At 33.1% G+C, this 19,618-nt stretch overlaps 2 protein-coding genes across 4 annotated transcripts in view; both read right to left on the bottom strand.

Moving 5' to 3' along the window:
• Positions 1–16,309, bottom strand: part of Asap (ArfGAP domain of ASAP) — a 57,662-nt gene extending 41,353 nt beyond the window's left edge. For both annotated transcript variants that reach the window (XM_018520498.1, XM_018520505.1), the window contains exon 1: positions 15,516–16,309. In XM_018520498.1, the coding sequence (XP_018376000.1) occupies positions 15,516–15,641 (126 nt within the window). In that variant the 5' untranslated portion in view covers positions 15,642–16,309. The remainder of the gene's footprint in view (positions 1–15,515) is intronic.
• Positions 16,310–17,748: 1,439 nt separating this feature from the next.
• On the bottom strand, positions 17,749–18,864 carry LOC108769490 (40S ribosomal protein S19a). 2 transcript variants are annotated; one of them, XM_018520517.1, is made up of 3 exons: positions 18,846–18,864; positions 18,564–18,634; positions 17,749–18,179 (listed from the first exon to the last, which is right to left on the bottom strand). In XM_018520517.1, the coding sequence occupies exons 2-3, from the start codon at positions 18,632–18,634 to the stop codon at positions 17,789–17,791; spliced, it is 462 nt and encodes a 153-aa protein (XP_018376019.1). In that variant the 5' UTR covers positions 18,846–18,864; the 3' UTR covers positions 17,749–17,788. The 2 variants fall into 2 exon arrangements, with proteins under 2 accessions (XP_018376019.1, XP_018376014.1); XM_018520512.1 differs by having other exon boundaries at positions 18,784–18,846.
• Positions 18,865–19,618: the final 754 nt, after the last annotated feature.

The following is a 19,618-nucleotide window of genomic DNA, read 5'->3' as shown; positions in this document are numbered from 1 at the left end:
TATTATAATTATTTACTTAATAATATAAAAAGTATAATATATCTTAATTAAATAATATCAGACAATTAAATATTTTGTATAAAAATGTATATAAGTCAGTAACATTTCTACCAAAAATAACGAACCAAATTTTTTTATACAGAACTCAACATTTTAGAATGGTACAGTTTTTGTCTCAATTTTCTTTCACAAAGCACAATACTTTAACTGGAACCCAACGAGGCGACCAAATTTTTTTTTGTAAAACGACAGATGTCGAAACTGCGTGTCTCGCAAAGATTAAATATGACTTCCGGAAGTGCTGAAGAAAAATGGCGTTTGGCCTAGCAAACTGCCTGCTTTAGCAGGCTACTGCTGCTGTCTGAGTCTATCCGGAACACCCGCTGTTCCAGTGATGGTGCGACACGAACGCGAGATGACATCGATTTTCTATAAATCTATATAATAACGCATTCACGGTGGCCAGGGCGTTATCCCCAGTTTCTCTCACGCGATTACTCTTGTTCGATGTCGAGGCTGCGACCAATTTCGGTACGATTGAAGTATAGATACGAAACGACAAGAATTAATCAAGTAAAATCTTTTTATACAAATATTATTAATTTTTAGATAACGTTGACTTTAATTATTTATTCATTCATTTTTTTCAATCTTTATCAATCGGATTTTCTTCGATGATGAAAAAAGAATAAACGAAACACTGAGAGAAAAAAATAATTGCGATTACCGATACACATATGGTTATTACTAATGTTATAACAGTAATAACTATAAAAATGGAGCTTCCAATCATTAATTATTTTATTTTGCAATTATATATTATATATGGTCACAAATACCAAACATTTTTCTCTCGGTATAATACACTGAGAAAAATTTCTAGTTTAAAATGAATCAGAAGATTCTGATTATATCAATTAGAATTTCTGATTATCTCAACTTTATATTAGATTAGATTCAATCAGAAAATTTTGATTTGTCTATTTATAATTGGAAAAGTCTGGTTGAAAATGGACAAATAAATCAACTATTTTGTTCTTCTTTTTTGTGTATGACGCTGCAAACCCGGAAAACTATACAGCAGGAAGACACTCGAGGACTTTAACTCCCCCCTCCCCCCTCTATCCTCCAAGATTTGATTTCATCATTTTGCGAGTATACTTGGCGTTCTATTGTCAGGGAACGACGCGCACAATGAGGCCAGAATTAGATTACAGCTGCACCAAGAAGATGCACCACCGCGTTCATTCTTCTTTGCCACGGTCCACGTTTCTCGTAAGTTTCTTTTCTCGCCGTCGAACAACATCTTTCGAGTTTCTGCACGGATACTTCTGCCACGTGTATAATTTTCACGTGGCAAAGAGAGGAATCTTATGTGCGAAACTTTCAAAACTTTAATTTACATTATTATTTTGCCGTTTACGAGAAAAAGTAAAATATTTAACATTACGTAATGTACATAATTAATGTAGTATATATATTACGCAATATTTAGAGCGATTGAAAGAAAATATCTACTAAAGTATAAATAGACACCTCGACGTACATTGAACCAAAACTGTACGTAAACACAATAAAATATTCATTGAATTATGAAAAAATAATGAAAATTGGTCCAATGAATTCTCATAATGATTTAGATTATAAAACTATTACTAGAATTCATTGCAAAAAAAGAATATGTAGTTATATGTATAAATTAATCTAGTTATTGTATCAATGATTAATTACATTAAGTCGGACATTAAGTCGGACATTGATTAACGATCATTCATTGAACCAAAAATGAACAAAATTTTTTCAGTGTATGATGTCATAAAAGCTTGTCGCTAAAAATAAGTGTAAAAGTAGGTCGCCTGGAATCTGGAATAGATTGCTTGTATCTTAATGATAGGGCATTTATCACAAAGGACAGAAAAATCTCTCCGTAATGTACTGTCGTAATGTAAATTCTCCTGACCATATTTCAAAATAAAATTTTATTACATCGAATACCAAAATCTCATACATACAAAGTATCGAATTTTAGCGGGTATACAATAATTCAAGAATTTAATTTCATTACGATAAGATTTCGTTATCGTAGTATTTTTTTTTAATTTTGACAAGCGTGTTAAATGATAAAACAAACTACGCGTATAAATGTACCTTCCAAAAATGTCACGGGATATACCATCTAATGCTCTTCGCGCTTCGTCCTTGAATTTCGGCATTCCCAACTCGTTGCCCACGTTACCATATAAGGAATAAGGGGGCGTTTACAGCTGACGAACTGTTTTGAATGCAGGGCCATATGTGTATCGCCTTCCGTTCCGATAACCGCAAGCCGGTTATCCTGTAACTGTACTCGTTGACACAGAGAATCGCTATCTCTCTCAGATTATTACGTGAAGCGGATATCACGATTTTTCAAAACGGTCATTATGAAAAGTATACCCATACTGAAAAATATTCTTCCAGCAGAAATGCAAAAAATTTTGCCGTTATTTATCATCATTTGTTCTTATTAAAAAGTATAAATAATATATTATAAATTGTAAATATTTAACTATATTTTTTTTACTTAATTTTATTTACTATTAAATGTTCCTTCTTCAGGTTGCAATTATTATGAATGTTGCAACAATGATTACGAATTATATATTAATATCATGTCTTAGCTGTTATTAACTAAAGCTATTTTAATAATTTTTTTTGTAATAATTTTTTTGTAATAAGATCATTCAAGTCTGTTTTGTTCAATTAATTTCGAAACACAAATGTACCTTGTTTAATTAATCCGTATTTTTCCTGACTACTTTCAGCACTTTCAGTGTGACTAGAATTAACGATTACGTGTGTAACAGAAGCGCTTCGTAAATCCTTTTTTATATCGACCTTAAAACCACGATTTATTCGCTGCAACATTGTGTCTGTGTTGAATTGCAAGTTGCAACCTGGAAGTTAGCGAGCGAGAGTGCTCATTGCATTCCAACGTAAATGGCTAAACATAACCTCAAGAAAGCGTAGCGGATTGAATTATCATTCCAGAAATCGACGCGAGACAAGTTCAATCACCTTCATAGATTGCCGTGTATGAATAGACCTCTATCAAGCTAGCAGAAACAAATGAGCAGAATATAAAGACCTACTAAAGTATTTTAATTTAGTATTCATTTTGTGCTAATTTGTGCTACAAAACAACTTTGTACAAAGTACCATTTAAAAGATAAATTCTTAGTTTTATTAATTTAATATGAAGCTCAGGTAAAAGAGAAAAAAAGCAATTATTGCACACTGAACAAGGATAGTATCATTAATGTGTGCTAAAAGAAAAGAAATGCTATATAGTTGAAAGAGAGAAGTGTGGATTAAAATTAACGTATTATGAATGGAGAAGCATGATTATATTAATTAAGTTTAAAACATTAATTTATTTTGTATGATACAAATTAGTACAAAATCAGTACTAATTATCCCCTTATTTTTCTTACCTTTTCTTATAGTCTTACTACCTTCATTATTCAGCAAAACGAGTTTCTTCTAAATAGCATGTACAAAATTATGTTTTGTAGCATAAATCAGCACAAAATGAGTACTAAATAGTTCAACAGGTCTTTTTCGATTCTACTTATTTAGTTCTGCTAGCTTGAAGGAGATTATAAATAGATACCAGACATATATGTGTATATATATATATTTATATATATATATATATGAATAGATTGTAAACATCTCTATCAATAGACACATAATTGAATACTCATAACACAAAATTATTCGATATATCAAATCATTAATTCATATAAAATCTCATCTCTGTTTCTGTGTTGTTTTATAAAATCTCTTTGATTAATTTAAACTTCAATTTTACTCCATATCGAGTGAGATCTACATCTTCACTTTTATTAATACTTGAAAATATAATGATTTAATAATTAAAATGTAAGAAGTAGAATAAATTAAAGAATAGCTACGAGCCAATTAAATAAAAAGTAACATGTGAGATAAAAGCTTTAAAATAGACATAAAATTAGAAAGAGAAAACAAATTGTATCTATTAAAGACTAAAAACTAACGTTTCAACCGCAATCGGATCATTTTCGAAGTTCAAATAGAAGTATATAAATAGCGGAAAATAAAAATAAATAAAATATAAGAGAGAAAATAAACGGTAAAATCATACGGAACGAATGATTTTGCTGAACCTAAAAATATTTAAAACTTTAATTAGATACACAGATCTGAAATCATTTTGTTTTTTTTTATATTATCAAAATAATTATACAGAACGCTTAAACTTATAGATGCTAGAATGTCAAAAATTTTTTGTAGTGTTGTATCATCATACTTGAGTTTTTTACATAATTATTTTGATGGTCTAATAAAATTATTTTCAATTTTGTATCTATCTAAATTTTTAGATTCAGTAAAATCATTCTTCCATGCAGACTGCCCTTATTGAGTTTAAATAAAATAAAATCAAACATTTTTAAAGAAATTTTAATTTCTTCTGTCAGATATATCAAATATTCAAGTGAAAATAATAATTTTCTTCGATAAGTCTCACCTGCGGAAAAATCAACTCTAAATTGATCAACAAGTGTGTCAGTTAATTTCACGATTTTGAATATTTCTACTATAATAATAATCATATTAAATATTATCGATTGGTAAATAGTACCGAACATCCCGATACATTTCCGCGCAAACAGACGCAGGTGCGAAAGCTCTTGCGGAGAGAATGAAAGGAATTCCCGGCCATGCCGGCCTTGACAGGCCGTTCGTATCGTCGACATTTACGCGTCGCGATTCGCAAGCGTTTATGTGCCGTGCGAAATCGCGAAATCGCTGTCTAAACGACGCTGCACGTCGCAATCTCGCTGCAACAACGCCCAGGTATATTTCGTAAATGCTCGTAAAAAGAAAAAAAAAAGAAGAACGCCGCGGCCGGTATTACGCGATGGCGTAAGAGCGATTATAAGACAAGTAGCCAGACATCAGTAATTAAGAAGTCGGTCGCTTTCGCCGCAGGCGCATCGCGATTTGCATGAAATTGCATTGTTGCGTCTTGATGGGATGCACTCTGCGTATCTCCCGTTATCAAGAAAGGAAGGTCGTACGAGCGTTCGTTGTATTCCGAGAAAATAATAATGGACTTACTGTAGGAGACAGTACAGAAATGCACTCTGCATTCGCAAGCTGAATTTTTTTATCGTTGATATGTACACGGAAAACAAATTTGAAATGTATCGCAACTATATATGCGTATATGTTAAATATCAATCAAGAAAAATACATATTGTATTTAAATATTATTTGTTTCAAGCATTTCGAAAGTTTAATTATCCGCAAATCTATCATTAATTTTATTACAGGCATTAAATTTATTCTGAATCTCTTAGTAAATTTAATACCTCAATCAAGATTATTAAATTAAAATTTTGATTTGCTTATTATATAAAAACGCTTCTTCAAATTTTGAGTGCGTTTGTTTTTGACGCTCATTGTAAACTTCATTCTGTCTTCCTTTCGCGTGTAATAAACGATAAAAATAAAATAAAGCTCGTGAGCGTCAAAAACAAATGCACCCTTTATAATATTCTTCAAAAGAAAATATAAGTTCCTGTTTTGAATAAATAATAATAAGGTTTTCTAAAATTAGTAATAAGTATATTTTAAGATTATTATCAAGAAAATATTCTTTGTTTAAAAAAACCATTAGTTGAGAGAAGAAAAAGGAAATTGTATTGTATTGAATCTCTTTTCTTAGCTGTAGAATAATATTTTTCTATGTATTAGGTGTTAAACTCAATTCCTGCCGTTTTTCGTCTCCAAAATTGATTTGTTTCGAAGGGAAGATGAATGAATACCTTAATCAAAGTAATTTCCTCCGTTTTCTACTTTATTACTAATTAATAATACTTTATTAATAATACTTTGATTAAGGTATTTCCCTTCGAAACAAATCAATTTTGGAGACGAAAAACGGCAGGGATTAAGTTTAACACCTAATATAACGTATAATAAAATAATATACGTATCGCTATTATATGCAATATAATGCATACGTAATTTTATGACGTATTCTTCATTCATACAATGATAAAATTTTTAGGTAGCCAACATCAATCTCTAACTACGGTCCTAAATGCATTCGATTATTTCTAGCACAAGAGACGTCTACTTTAACTATGGTATCCTCGATCGAGAAAGCAGCCTGTTGCCGGCTATTATCGAGGTACTCGTTTCGATTGCTAAGAACGCTTTACCGCCAATGACTTGGAGAACACCCTATATAGCATTCATGCTTATTGGGTTATTCCAGCGATATTATGCGGACGTGGACGCAACCATTGAATTTGATCTCAAAGTCTCTTTGTCATCGCGATATACTGAGTCGCAAATATTTAAAATAATATTCGTTTTTCATAATTTTTTTTCACGATTGCATAACAGAATGATATACTGATTGCCAAAACAAAACTAAAAAACTCTTTGAACATAAATCTTTGCGTATACGTATAATTTGTTGAATTGTCAAACATACAGAATTGACATAGATTAAAAAAAGAAAAATTTAAGTTCAGAGTAGATTTTTATTAATATAGAAAAAGATTGGCGCGTCTACAATTTATTATTTTCAGTTTTAGCAAGTATTTTTTTCACAATGTATTCTTTTCGTATTTTCAAGAGAAAGTTAAACAATCCCGTTTTCATTAATTGACAATGCGTTTCACGTTGTTTTATTTATCATTACTCACATCGTAATTGTTCTTCCGGGTGAATGTTTCCCACAATAATGTTCAATTTTTTAGTTACTATCAGATAATATCGTGATACTCGAAAGAGATTTCTAAACGCACGCATCTTGCTCCGGAATTCACGCACAGGAAACGCTCGGCGTTATAACGAGATGCAACGAGTGAAAGTCGCGGAGAGAAAGGAAGATTTTTCATCACCAGCATCATAATACGGCACGCGATTAATTTCTGACCGCAATTCGTGTCGTAAGACAGAGAAGAAACGGCTGATCCAAACGTCTAATCTTGATGCCATTAGAACTTTTAAGAAAACATTTTTCATTTAAAGCATAAAATTAAATTGGAAATTCAATTAGCACTGCGTCTATTTAAAAATATTACAAAATTACGTATAACTATTTTATAATTATGTTAAATTAATGTTTAATTCATGCCAAACTTTTCCTATACATGGAAGATCCATTTTGTGTGAGGCTTTAAATTATAAATCCGACCTTTCTCCGAACCGCAATGACTGGGTAGACGTACCAGGACACCGTATAATTACACGGCCCTTAAAATTCCCCGAGAAATGCCCCGTTCGGAAGTCAGACACAACGAACTGGGTCGCCCAGAGATCTTTGGCAGGAAACAAGCTACGTAATCGCGCCGATGACGGTCGACCTGAATTAATATCGCCATGTCGAGAAAACCCTCGAAAATAACCGTTCTTTCTCTGCATTATTACTTTTAAAATAATCGCATTTACACATGCTATCGCACGCTAATCTATTCCTCAAACTATTAAATTATCAAATTTCATATTCAAAATGAGATTAGTGCAAATCCTATATTTTTAAACAAATACTTTACATTTTTAATAAATATTTTATATTTATAAACAAAGACATACAAATCTCCCATATTCTCCATTAAAACATTCAATTTTCCGCGTTTTCTTTTAAAATTGTGTGTATTTACGTTCGAGCTTCACATTTTTCATTCAATAATCATAGAATCATACATATGCAGAAAATATTTTGCAAACATTGTTCCGCTGTCGGATCTCAATGATCCTATTTAAACACAATTATAAGCATCGTAATTTTTTCGTTAACTTCAGTGTGCCCCTATCTACCCTTTCAATAAAGTCCGGTTTATTTCAATTCAATGCTATTAATTTTATTTAATTCGCTTATTTAGTTATGCTCTCCTAATAGAGGTTATGCCCTTGATCATTTTGTTTTATTGACTTGCTGCTCTTTAACTCATAAAAAAAAAGATCAGCAAAGAATCCCATAAAATATACATACACATATTTGCGCAAAATGAATATAATAGTAATTATTATAATTAGGATTTTATTGTTATTCACAATAATCAGTGAGTCTTTGGAAAAGTTTATCTTCAACTATTTTGATTAAACAATAAGCAACACAATAATTAATATCTTGGTTACTATTACCATTACGTTCTCGATTATGCACATTTAATATAGTTGGGACAATAATAGATATGCTTTCAATTACTGTTCAGAACTCGATCTTGTTCCGCTGTTTAATCCGCGCGTACTCACGTTTGACCGAAATTGATTACTCGCGTATATCGCCATCAGCTAAATCGTTCGCCGAACTACGAGCCCGAAGGTCTGGTGGCTACTACAAACACAAAATGTCGTCCTTACATGCGGTTAACGTTCACTCGATAATCAAATGCATAAGAGGTAATAGATCCTATCAAGTCCTCGACGACGCCTCCAAGCGCCCGGACGACTCTTACATCATGCCGCGTTAATAGAACGCGCTCATTTGCAATGCGGGCAGCATTGCTGCTTTCGTCAATCATTGAGAAAAAATTGCGAAACTGCACACAATTAAACTCCGCACTCTCCTAGCAAGATTTTGTGTCGGAAGAATGCTAATTTTACATACACGGAAAAAACTGCTCGTTTTGATAAAGTGCCTAATTATTTTGTTGGACCATCAAAATAATTGTGTAGGACGTTCAATCTGCTTGCTAGAATGTCAAAACTTTTTACAGCATTATCATGCTTGAGTGACCTACGTAATTGTTTTAATGGCTCAATAAATTTATTTTCAGATCTAGTTAAATTTTTTGCTTTTATACTTCAGCGAATACCATTGTTTTCATACATCAATAAATTATTGATTTAAAATGTTTTACATTCAATACGCGATATGTCTATTCATAGCAAAGTTGAAAATCAGGTACATTTTTTTATTATAAATCCTATTTATATTATAATTCAATCTTTGATTCGTCGTGATGTTTCTTTAATCGATAAAAAAGTTCTGTGTACAGTCAAGATTAAAGGGGCCATTACATTATTTTTTGAAGTTATAACAAATAGCTTCTTTCGATATATTATATAGATATATTATTCAGTTATTTTTTCTATATGAAAAATAATAATTCATGAGATAATTCATGTTACATGAGAACAAGTAATTTACATGATAATACGTTAACGAGATAATAAATAGCGGTGTATATTTTTTGTGCTCAGCAAGTGAAAGCGACGAAAAGTTCTCTGTATCGGGCTTTTACTTTCATAAATTACAACATAATTTAGAGAGCCAGCTCGAACAACACGTCATTCCCGTACTCTTGACCCTGACTGTCTTCAAGTCACCCACTTTCCCACTTTAGCACTTAGGACTTACGACACCAGTCTATACGAAATTCGAGCGTCGCTACTATTTTGGTACCCATCGCGATCTATTTTTATCGTCAGTAAAAGGGAGGGAAAAAGAGATTAAGAAAGAGAAAGAAAAAGTAAGAGAAAGAGAGAGAAGAGAGTGACAGAGTATTAAAATAAAGTACACGGATTATTTTAACAAGATTTTGGAAACTTAATTTATCCCAAGGTGTGTCGAGTAAGATGTTCATATAAATCACATTAAAAAAATTAGATTATATAATAATTTTGTTCGTTAGATTAATTTGGAACTGTAGAAGATTGCGTGTTATTTACACATGAAAAACCCGGTTTTGCTAAAGACTAAAAATTTAGCTAGATACAGATCTGAAAGTAATTTTGTTTAAATCATCAAAATAATTATATATGCCACTCAAATTGATTTCTGAATATTAAAACCTTTTGCAGCATTATCATTAACGCTTAAATGTTCTACATAATTACTTTGATAGTCTAATAAAATTATTTTCAGATCTGTATCTAGCTATACTTTTAGATAGCTATTATTAGCTAGCTACACTTTTAGATACTTCACAGTAAAATTGTTGTTTTCGCTTTATTGTTAAATCTACTAGATGTAATGGTAGTATTTGGGGTAAAAAAGCATAAAAAATTGAGAGAATAAGAGTATTATGCATTGATTATTGGAACTCGAAGATTGGATATCGAGAGTCAAGAATTAAAAAACACCTTGATAATTGTAAATCTATAGTGTTTAGTAAAATTTACATGAGTATACAAGATGTACGAGATATAGCAAAAGAAGATCCGGTATATGAATTGGCACACATTAAACTCCTTAAAAATGTACAGATGTCGTCGCCGCGTCGCAAAGTAAACTTCTACGATGATTATACTCGTCACCGTCTGTCGACATGTTCGTAACGGCAAAATGTTGTACCGCGTTATAATCGTCACTGCGAAGAAGAAATTCTCGATGAGAAGAGGAATGACAGAAAGACGAAGAAGCCAGCATATACGAGTATGCTTCTAGCGGAATTTTCACCTCGCGAAAATTCTCCCGATCGTTAAAGGAGACGGGAACATCGCGACATGCATCTCCTCCGTTCCTTCTACTCCATCTTACCGTTCACTCCTGAGGGAGGAGAGAACGAGTGACCCGGAAATTCCGACACGCCGATGTGGATATTGGACATATTTCTTCAAGGCGAACCGAGGTGAACCTCGTCGCAGGTCGGTGAGAAATTTTTCATGTCAGGATCATATAACAATATTATATGTGATTCACGGGACTATACCTTTACTTCTCTCTGTTGGATATTAAATTTAAAATAAGGATATGTCAAAAGAGATCAGCTAGTGTTAAAATGGTGTTCTATAAAATAACGAAGAGTTGCATTACATCGGATTAGATTACTTTAGACCCTTGGCACTCTTAAAGCTTTTAAACTCTTCGCTTTCTCTTCCAACATTCATTATTTCTTATTATCCTCGTATATATCGGCAATTTATTTTTCTATCTTTCTTCATCTCTCTCTTGTACTATTTCTTTCTCTTCTCGAAAAGCCCAGTTTGAATTTTATGTTCTACAAGCACGTTTCTGCACGACTGCGCAAAAACATTTATATCAAGTAAATGGAGAGTTTCCAGGTAATACGTGAACTAGTCCTCGCAATTTTGAAAGTGATATCAAATAAACTGATGTAATGTATATATATATATATATATATATATATATATATATATATGTAATATATACATTAATTCTCTGCTCAATCACATAAGAACGGTCACGAAATTGTTACCGAAATTTAACCTTCATTAAATTACTACCTACAACTCTACAAGAGCTGCGCAAATCGTCCTTGATTCTATTGATTCAATCAACATTTCTGATTAGCGTACGCTTATTCATCACTTTTGATGGCTGATAAAGAATTACGTTTGCTGAAATTTTTTTTCGAGAAAATTTATGCTCTTGAATATACATATATCTCTGAAAACATTGCGGAATTTATAGAATGATGGGTAGCAGCACATGACAGTGGACGCGCAATTTTTCATTGTTGGTTTTTAACGAGTTATTGTATGTATAAAGCCTGCGAAATGCTTTTTTATATATATGTTAATTATGTAAAAATTCTTATAATCATTTTTCTTTCTTTCTCAAGAGATTCTCATAAAAAAACTTTATCAATCTGAATTTTTAATATAATTTAAAATATGCATAGCGTCTTATAAAGCATGTGTGCTTGATTAAAAATACCAGTTTGTCAGTTCAATTATTTACAAAACATAAAATTGATACTATAGTAATGAAAATCAATTTTTGTGTCAGCTAGATTTCTATTAGTTTTTTATTTCTTTCTTTGAGTAGTAAAATATGATAATGCTGACAATTTAGCTGATCTTATTCTATTATTGCGCGATTATTAGCATATAGAATGATATTAATGTACGTAAAATGATATTACCGAGGATATTATCCATGAATGAGAAAATTGAAACGATATGTTCATAATAAGAATAATCATAGAATCAGTGATATATTTCAGTTTCCTTAAATCCTATTGCCGAACTTATCAATAGATCCTTCCAGGTATTTTTATTAGAAAAATATTTTAATATCACGTTTCCATATTACGTAATGTCAAACAATTTGCAATTATATAGTCATTTAAAATACATAAGCATCCATATTCAGATGAGAATATTACTAACTACAATAATTAACTTCAATAATTAACACACGAGTTTTTAAATAACAGCAATTAATTTTAAATAAAGTCCTTATCTGGGAATTCATCTTATTTTCTATCTTTTGTCTTCAAAATTCATTCTGCAAATTTTTAAGAATTCAATTAAAAATCCAATTAAAAATCTTCCATTGTCCCGTTCTGCGAGAAAAAAATAAGACAAGGCTTTGTTGGAACTGATATTTGCGTTATTCCTGTTCTATACGTTCCGCGTATAAGCCGTGCTTTGTACACTACACAGGGATACACATTTCACGCGAGTACTATTGTTGCTCGGATTCCACTTGACAGAGATACGTATCATAGTCATTCACGCGCCTGCAAATTAGGAGCGCCGACGCAAAGCGATGATCATGCCGGCGAAACGATGATCGCAGATGTTGATGATTCTACAGAAAAATGCGATACATCCGGTATCACGAATATTTACATATCTGACGATGGGTAGTCCTGTTAGCGCTCTTTCAAGTCACGCTTCTTTATCTTTCTTAATATTTCTGAAACTACATCAGAACGAATGCGAGTCTCGCTACCAATGCTACAAGAAACGAGCCATTGAACGATGAGGAATATATAAACCGATAATGCGGCCAGTTTCCTGGCGAGGAAATCGGATTTCAAAGCACGTGCGACGATAATAATAGCGTCATCGCCGGCTACGTCGCGCGGCTTTAAATGCCTCGGCATTAACATCATCTCCGCATTTGAAGTGTTAATGATCAATCGGTGATGATAAGCAAGTCCCTCCTTTTTCGAGAGTTTTAAAATTATCACGCGTTGACACACATCTAGAGTTCCCATATCTGAATCACAAGAAAAGAACGTATGTACAATTTTTAAAAAAAGATGATCCAAGAAGAAGAGAATATAATTTATTTATGTATTATAAATGTAGGTAAATAATAAAATAGAATTTCTAAAATATATTGTTCATTAACAATACTTATTAACCCCTTTAGACCTGATTTTAATGCAACCATTTATAAAACATTTTTTTTAAATTTAATTCGAAGATACTTTAATAAGTAATTTCTATTAAAGAATTAATTTTTTTCCAACTTTTTATTACTTTTCCAACACGTATTATGTATAATACTTCTGGTCTCAGATAATGTTCAATGGAACCAAGTAATTTCAACGAATAATGTCTTCAAATTCGATGTATGTACATTGTAATGTACACAGGTCTAAAGAGGTTGATATAATTTTATGAATATTTTAATAAAGAAATTTTACAACATTAAAAAGAGTACATGTACCTTTAAAAGAGTACGGCTAATAACCTACACGTATCGAGTGGGGCGTGATTCAATTAAATATGAACGAAGAAACCGAGAGAGAACAATTCTTATATTAATTATACAATCGACACCACAAACGGAATATCTTTCTTTGGTAAGCTCCTGTAAAGTGATAATAAAAATTCGCAAGGCATAAAACGTATACTAATTGTGCTAAGTGCATTCATCGCACCGTTCAAAGACTCATGAATATTATTATCTTTGACTTGCGTACTTATTAGACACGGAAGAGCGATTTTGCTGAAAGATCTAAAATTTTGCTAGATATATTTACAGGAAATACTAAAAATAATTTTATTGGACCATCAAAATAATTTTGCTAGAAACTCAAATTGATTGCTAGAATATCAAACCTTTTTGCAGCATTTGTTCATCATTTTTTAGTTTTCAACATAATTTATTAACATTATTCTGATGGTCCAACAAAGTAGTTATTTTCAGATTTATATCCACACTGAGAAAAAATTTCTAATTGAAAATGAACGAACTAGAAAATTCTGATTAATCAGAATTCTGGTTATCATAACTACATGGAAAAACTATTTTGCTGAAGATTAAAAAATTTAAAGTTAGATATAAATATAAAAATAATTTTGTTGAATCATTAAAATAATTATGTAGAACGCTGGTTGCTGAAATGTTAAAACTTTTTATTGCTCATTATGCTTGTGAGATTCCTACGTAAGTATTTTTATGGTTCAAGAAAATTATTTTCAGATCTATCTAAATTTTTAGATCCTTCCACGTCGTTCTTTTTCCATGTAGAATTATAATAGATTTAATGAGAACATTCATTTGTCCATTTATAACAAAAATTTTAATTAATGCAACTTTTCCAGTGTAGTAAAATTTTCGATCTTTTGATGAAACCGTTCTTTTCGTGCAAAAACCGTAGAAACTACCGTCCGAAAAGTGTTACGATCGTTCTGATGTCTACTTGTAGAACGAATCGTTGGCGTTTGCGGGATCGCGGTCGAGAATGTCGAGCATTGACTGCGTTCTGTAAAGTGCATGATGTATCATTTTATTCTTGTTGTTCACCGTATGTTAAACAAAAATAAAATGATACATCATGCGCTTTATGGAGTCAGGGGACTGTCGATAGTTCCCGGTGCGTATCACGCAACCGATACGCGATATACACGCCCACGCATAAAAAATACGCGCAACCCGGTATGGTTAACGCTGACAAGGAAAAAGTGAACGGCAAGGACGATACGATACAATGGGGTGGCGAATAGAGAGAAATAATAACCGCAGATACTTCGAGAGCAGAACGCGTTTAGAAAAGCGCGGTGAAAAATGGAGCACAAATATGAATTGCAGAAAAATATTTGGAAAATTGGAACAGAAATACGAGAAAAAATCAGTGCAAGAATAAATGAAAAATTGGTGTAATAATAATGCATTAAGAATAGAGCAAAAATACATAATTAGAAAAGTATAGTTAAAAATTAAGAACAAATACAAATTTCAGTAAAAATACTCGAGAAAAATTGGAATAGAAATGCACGAAAAAATCAGTGCGAGAATAAATGAAAAATTGGAGTAATGGCATATATATTACAAAATTGGATCAAAGATTGGAGCAACGAAGAATTAAAACAAAAATGCACAAAAAATCAGAGCGAGAATAAATAAAAAAATTGGAGCAAAGGTACAAATTAAAGTAAAAGTAGACGATAAAAATTAGAGCAATAATAAATGAAAAATTGGAGTAACAGTGTATCAAAATATTGGAGCAACGATATAAAAAAAATTATAGCCAAAATGCTGTAAAAGATCAAAACATGAATAAATAAAAAATTGGAGTAAAAATGTATGAAAAATTGAAACAAAAATGGACGAAAGTGTAAAGATAAATCACTCGGACCTCGGGGATTTTTGTAAACTACGAATTGCTGCCGATCGTAATACATTTGACTTCTCGAAAGTGAGAAGTCAAGCGTGGAGAATAGGAGAACCGGTAAAAGATCGAGGCTTCGGTCAATTTCAATGAATCATGTTTACGAGAAGGAGCGTCATGACGGGTGTTACACGAATCGTCGTAACTCACCTCCTCGAGGGACGTGATGGTCTGCCTGCACTGTGGCATTCGTGAGACGAAAGTGGACGTGGTGGGCGAGTTGTAGTCCTCCCTCGTCTCCTCGACGAACTCGCTCACGGCGATCAGGCCCGGCATCTTTCCGCCCGTTCTCGTTTTCCGTCAGTTGTTCCGTCTCCCGCCGTCCACCCCACCCCTCCCCCAGCGCCCAGCTGCAAGCGAGGCTGTCCCTTCGGCGGATCGCTTCTCGCCACCGCGACTCCCCCTTGCTCGTCTTCCTCGTCGTCGCCGTCGCGGTCGTCGTTGCCGGCGTCCGCACGCACTTTTACACACCGCGGACACCGTTCACTTCACTTGTCTCTCACCATGAATTCCGCGGGGGACACCCCGATCACGTTTTCCTTTCCGCCTCTCTGTGACGAACGGTATAAACGTCGTCCCGGCACGAAGAGTGACAGGGAGCGAGAGAGAGAGAGAGAGAACACGGGTGTGCGTATGCGTAAAGAGGGCGCAAGAGAGAGAGAGAGAGAGAGAGAGAGAGAGAGAGAAAGAGAGAGAAAAAGATAGAGAGGAATGAATGACGAGGGAGCGTGACAGAGAAACAGATTCGAGCAGCGTGTCCGACGGCCACCACCTCTCTCCGTGTCCGCGCAGAGAGGGAGAACGAAAGAGAGTGAGAGACACTCGCGGGACCGGTGGCGTGATTATTTTCGCGACATAGTCGCGGCGAGCCACCAGCCGTCGCGGAGACGCATAGCAGCAACAACACAGCAGCAACTCGTCGCTCTTTTCATCAGCGAGGAGCGCGGGTCACCACGCATACATGCATGCGCGCATGCACACGGACGCGGGTCACGCGGGATGCGCGGGACGTAGGACGGACCGACGCGCACGAATGCACACATATAAAAGCAGACCGGCGCGCGCGCGCGTACGCAGAGTTACCGTTCACGGGGATGCTCCTTTTGCACTTGAATCTCGCACCTAATCGAGCACCCTAACCACCTCGGTCGGTGCCGAGTACCGCCGAAACACTCGCGACTGCGGCCGAAGTTTCACTGAGGCGGCGCTGCCGACGCGCGCGCGACCGAACGCGAGCCACGGAACGAAGCGTATTCAGAGCGGTCATCCGCTCTAGCGGACGGCGATGATTACGATGCGGCAACGTCAGATGGCAGCACGCGAGAAATGGCGGGAAATTGAAAAGGTGAACGAATGCTTTATGATTTTTAATTTTAGGACTGGCGAATATTTATGAAATTATAAATGATTTTAAGACAATATATAATTGGCGGATTTATATTCTAGTCGTAAAATAATCGAAATCTAATATTTTTTTTAGATTTAATCTTTTTTCGATTTACAATTCTTTTTTCTAGATAATCGAAATGTATACATTTGATTAACAAAAATTGTAGAGGAAAAAGTATTTAGCTATTTTTTGCTAAGTTCTTTATAGTATTTTAAGATGCTAGTAGTATCATTATCAAATCGACGATCAATTAATTGTGATATTATTTCAGCTTCAATTTATACATGCAATTTGAGTAGCGGTATACAGTTCATGAAATATGTATCTACTTAGAATTTACATACAAAAATATTATTGTATATCTGCATTTCGACTTCTTTTTCCTTACTATTAGCACTTTTTTCTTACTTATTTAAATTAAAAGAAATTTGTCTAATTTTGACATTGACATTTTCACACAAATTACATTTTAATTACAATTAAATTTCATATTTGTGTCATATGACAGAAGTTTTATAAATTTTATATAACAAGGTTCAGATACATTTATATCTATATTAAATACTATCTCTTCTTTCTTACTAAATTATAAATCACCTTTTCCTGCATATTTCAATAAAATTTAAAAAAGAAATACATGTCTTGCATAAATGCAATATGGATAAAAGGGTATTATATTTTAAACAATGTCAATTGATAATAGAATTTTTCAAGCATTTATTTACTAAAATTGTCTCGTACGTTTGCCATAGAAATATATTTTGCATACAGTGTAACAACTCCAATGTTCATGAATATGTATCTAATACTCTGAATATGTATCTCCAACTATACCAAAAACAAATACTGTTATAGATCTGATTAAAGCAAGATTCTAATAATAGAAATTTAACTTGGTAAAGTTAAGTTTCCATTATTAAAGAGATTCTTGGATATTATTCAGCAAATTTACCAACGGTAAAATTGTTTATACAATCAAAAAAGCAAAATTCAAGTACTTAAATGTGTTTTATTACAGAAACATAAAAGAATATTACATTACAACTTCCTGAAGCTTAAGTTGCTTTTTGCTCTTAGCTTTAACTTGTGCAGCGATTCGATCCAAGTCCCTGCGTCCTTGGCTAGTCAATTTGCGTCCACCAAGGGGTGCCTTCTCAATCAACTTCAACTGCTCCAAGCTTTGAAGTGCCTTGCGTGCGACACCACCTGCCGATCGGCAGAAGTGGCTGGGATGGGTGCCGTTGCGTTTGCGTCCACCAAAGATCTTGGTAACGGCACCGACTCCGATTGGGCTACGAATATAGATGTGACGCACCAGGGCTGCACATCTGATGTAGTACCAATCAGGATCATAAGGAGCCAGTTCCTTGAATTTCGCCGTCTTTACAATATCTACCCATTCTGGTACTCGCATCTTGCCAGTTCTAAATTTTTACAAAGTCGAATTACAAAATATATCATAGCAAGTGCATGGAGGCTGATTTCCTTTTAAAAAATACAGTCGACACATACATAATTTTGTCTTTCTTAGCATTTAATAAATAACAAAGGTAGAACGATACTTGTATCGACTGTATTTCCTAAAAGAAAAACAGCCAGAGTATACAATTATTTTTGCAAAATACAATATGAAAAAAAAATTTTTATAAAAGTGAATTAAAATAATGCACAAAAGAATTAATAGTAGTATTAAATGATAAAAAATAAATGAGAACAGTTCAATATGTGTTCGAAACATTACACATATTTAAGGTAAGATAGGTTATAGTTATAGGTTAGGATTTTCACTCAGTGGTATTTTTACTTACTTTTTGAGAAAGGCTGCGAAAGCCTTCACAAATTTTTGCTGGTCCACGTCCTTTAGCGTTACAGACGGCATCTAAAAGGAAAGTTTAATTAGATAAAATAATCAATACACGAAATAGTGCACATGTACACAAATCACACGTGTAAAATACAAATTAATGTTCTGATCCTAATAATTGGTAAAAATAGTAAAAGCCATTAAATTGATGTTTCTTATTATACATTTTCATATATTGTTCACTAAAAACAACTGAAATTGTCAAAGAATTGCCAACACCACGCACCTTTGCGAAAATACAAACCGGAAAGAGCAAATCTCAAGTAGCAAAGGAACGGCTAGGATTCCATGACACGAGGCGATAGGCGGAAAATTCAAAAAGTTGGACAAATGCTTTGTGATATCATGTTTCCAAAATTAAAGTCCTGTTTACATGAACGTCATCATGTAGGTAAGATAAAAGCAATGTCTCATAAATAATTAAATTAACTCTTTCAGGTATTAATTTATTAAATTTTATAATCATATACAGATATAGATATATATATATATATATATTTAAAAAATTTAGAGAAAATTGCATTATATTTTATTACACTTAATATATATATCTTTTATATTAAATATTATTAAAGAATAAGGTATTTAATATAAATATCTGAACCTCGTCTAGCATAATTTATAACATTTCTGAAATGCTTAATTACAGTTTTGATATTTTAAAAATGTGTTTTAATTTAAGAAACTCTTAAATATAAAAAACGTAAATTTCATTACATTATTTTTTTGTTTTAATATAATTTTAAATAAAATTATGAATTTATACGTTTAAATAATACACCTTTTTAATTTAATAATTTAAATAATAATTTATTATTCTATCTTTTCATATTTAATATAAAAAACAATTTTGTTTGCGGCGCACCAATAGCCTCTCTTGACAAATTTATGTATCCACCAATGAGTATTGGCAGTGTATATCGCAAAGGCATAGAGAATGGACTGTGCGATCCGTATCTAAGTAGTGTTTCAAATGTGGTCGACAATAATGAGAGAGAG

Source organism: Trachymyrmex cornetzi, unplaced genomic scaffold (genome assembly GCF_001594075.2).
Source record: "Trachymyrmex cornetzi isolate Tcor2-1 unplaced genomic scaffold, Tcor1.1 scaffold122, whole genome shotgun sequence".
NCBI classification, from domain to species: Eukaryota; Metazoa; Arthropoda; class Insecta; order Hymenoptera; family Formicidae; genus Trachymyrmex; species Trachymyrmex cornetzi.
The sequence above is the reverse complement of the archived record's forward strand: the minus strand, read 5'-3'. Positions and strand labels throughout refer to the sequence as shown.

Coding starts and splice junctions, on each gene's coding strand:
- LOC108769490 (XM_018520517.1), bottom strand. CDS start 18,634: ATGCCGTCTGTAACGCTAAAGGACGTGGACCAGCAAAAATTTGTGAAG. Junction 18,180..18,563: donor TTCGCAGCCTTTCTCAAAAA/GTAAGTAAAAAT, acceptor GTAAAAATTTAG/AACTGGCAAGATGCGAGTAC.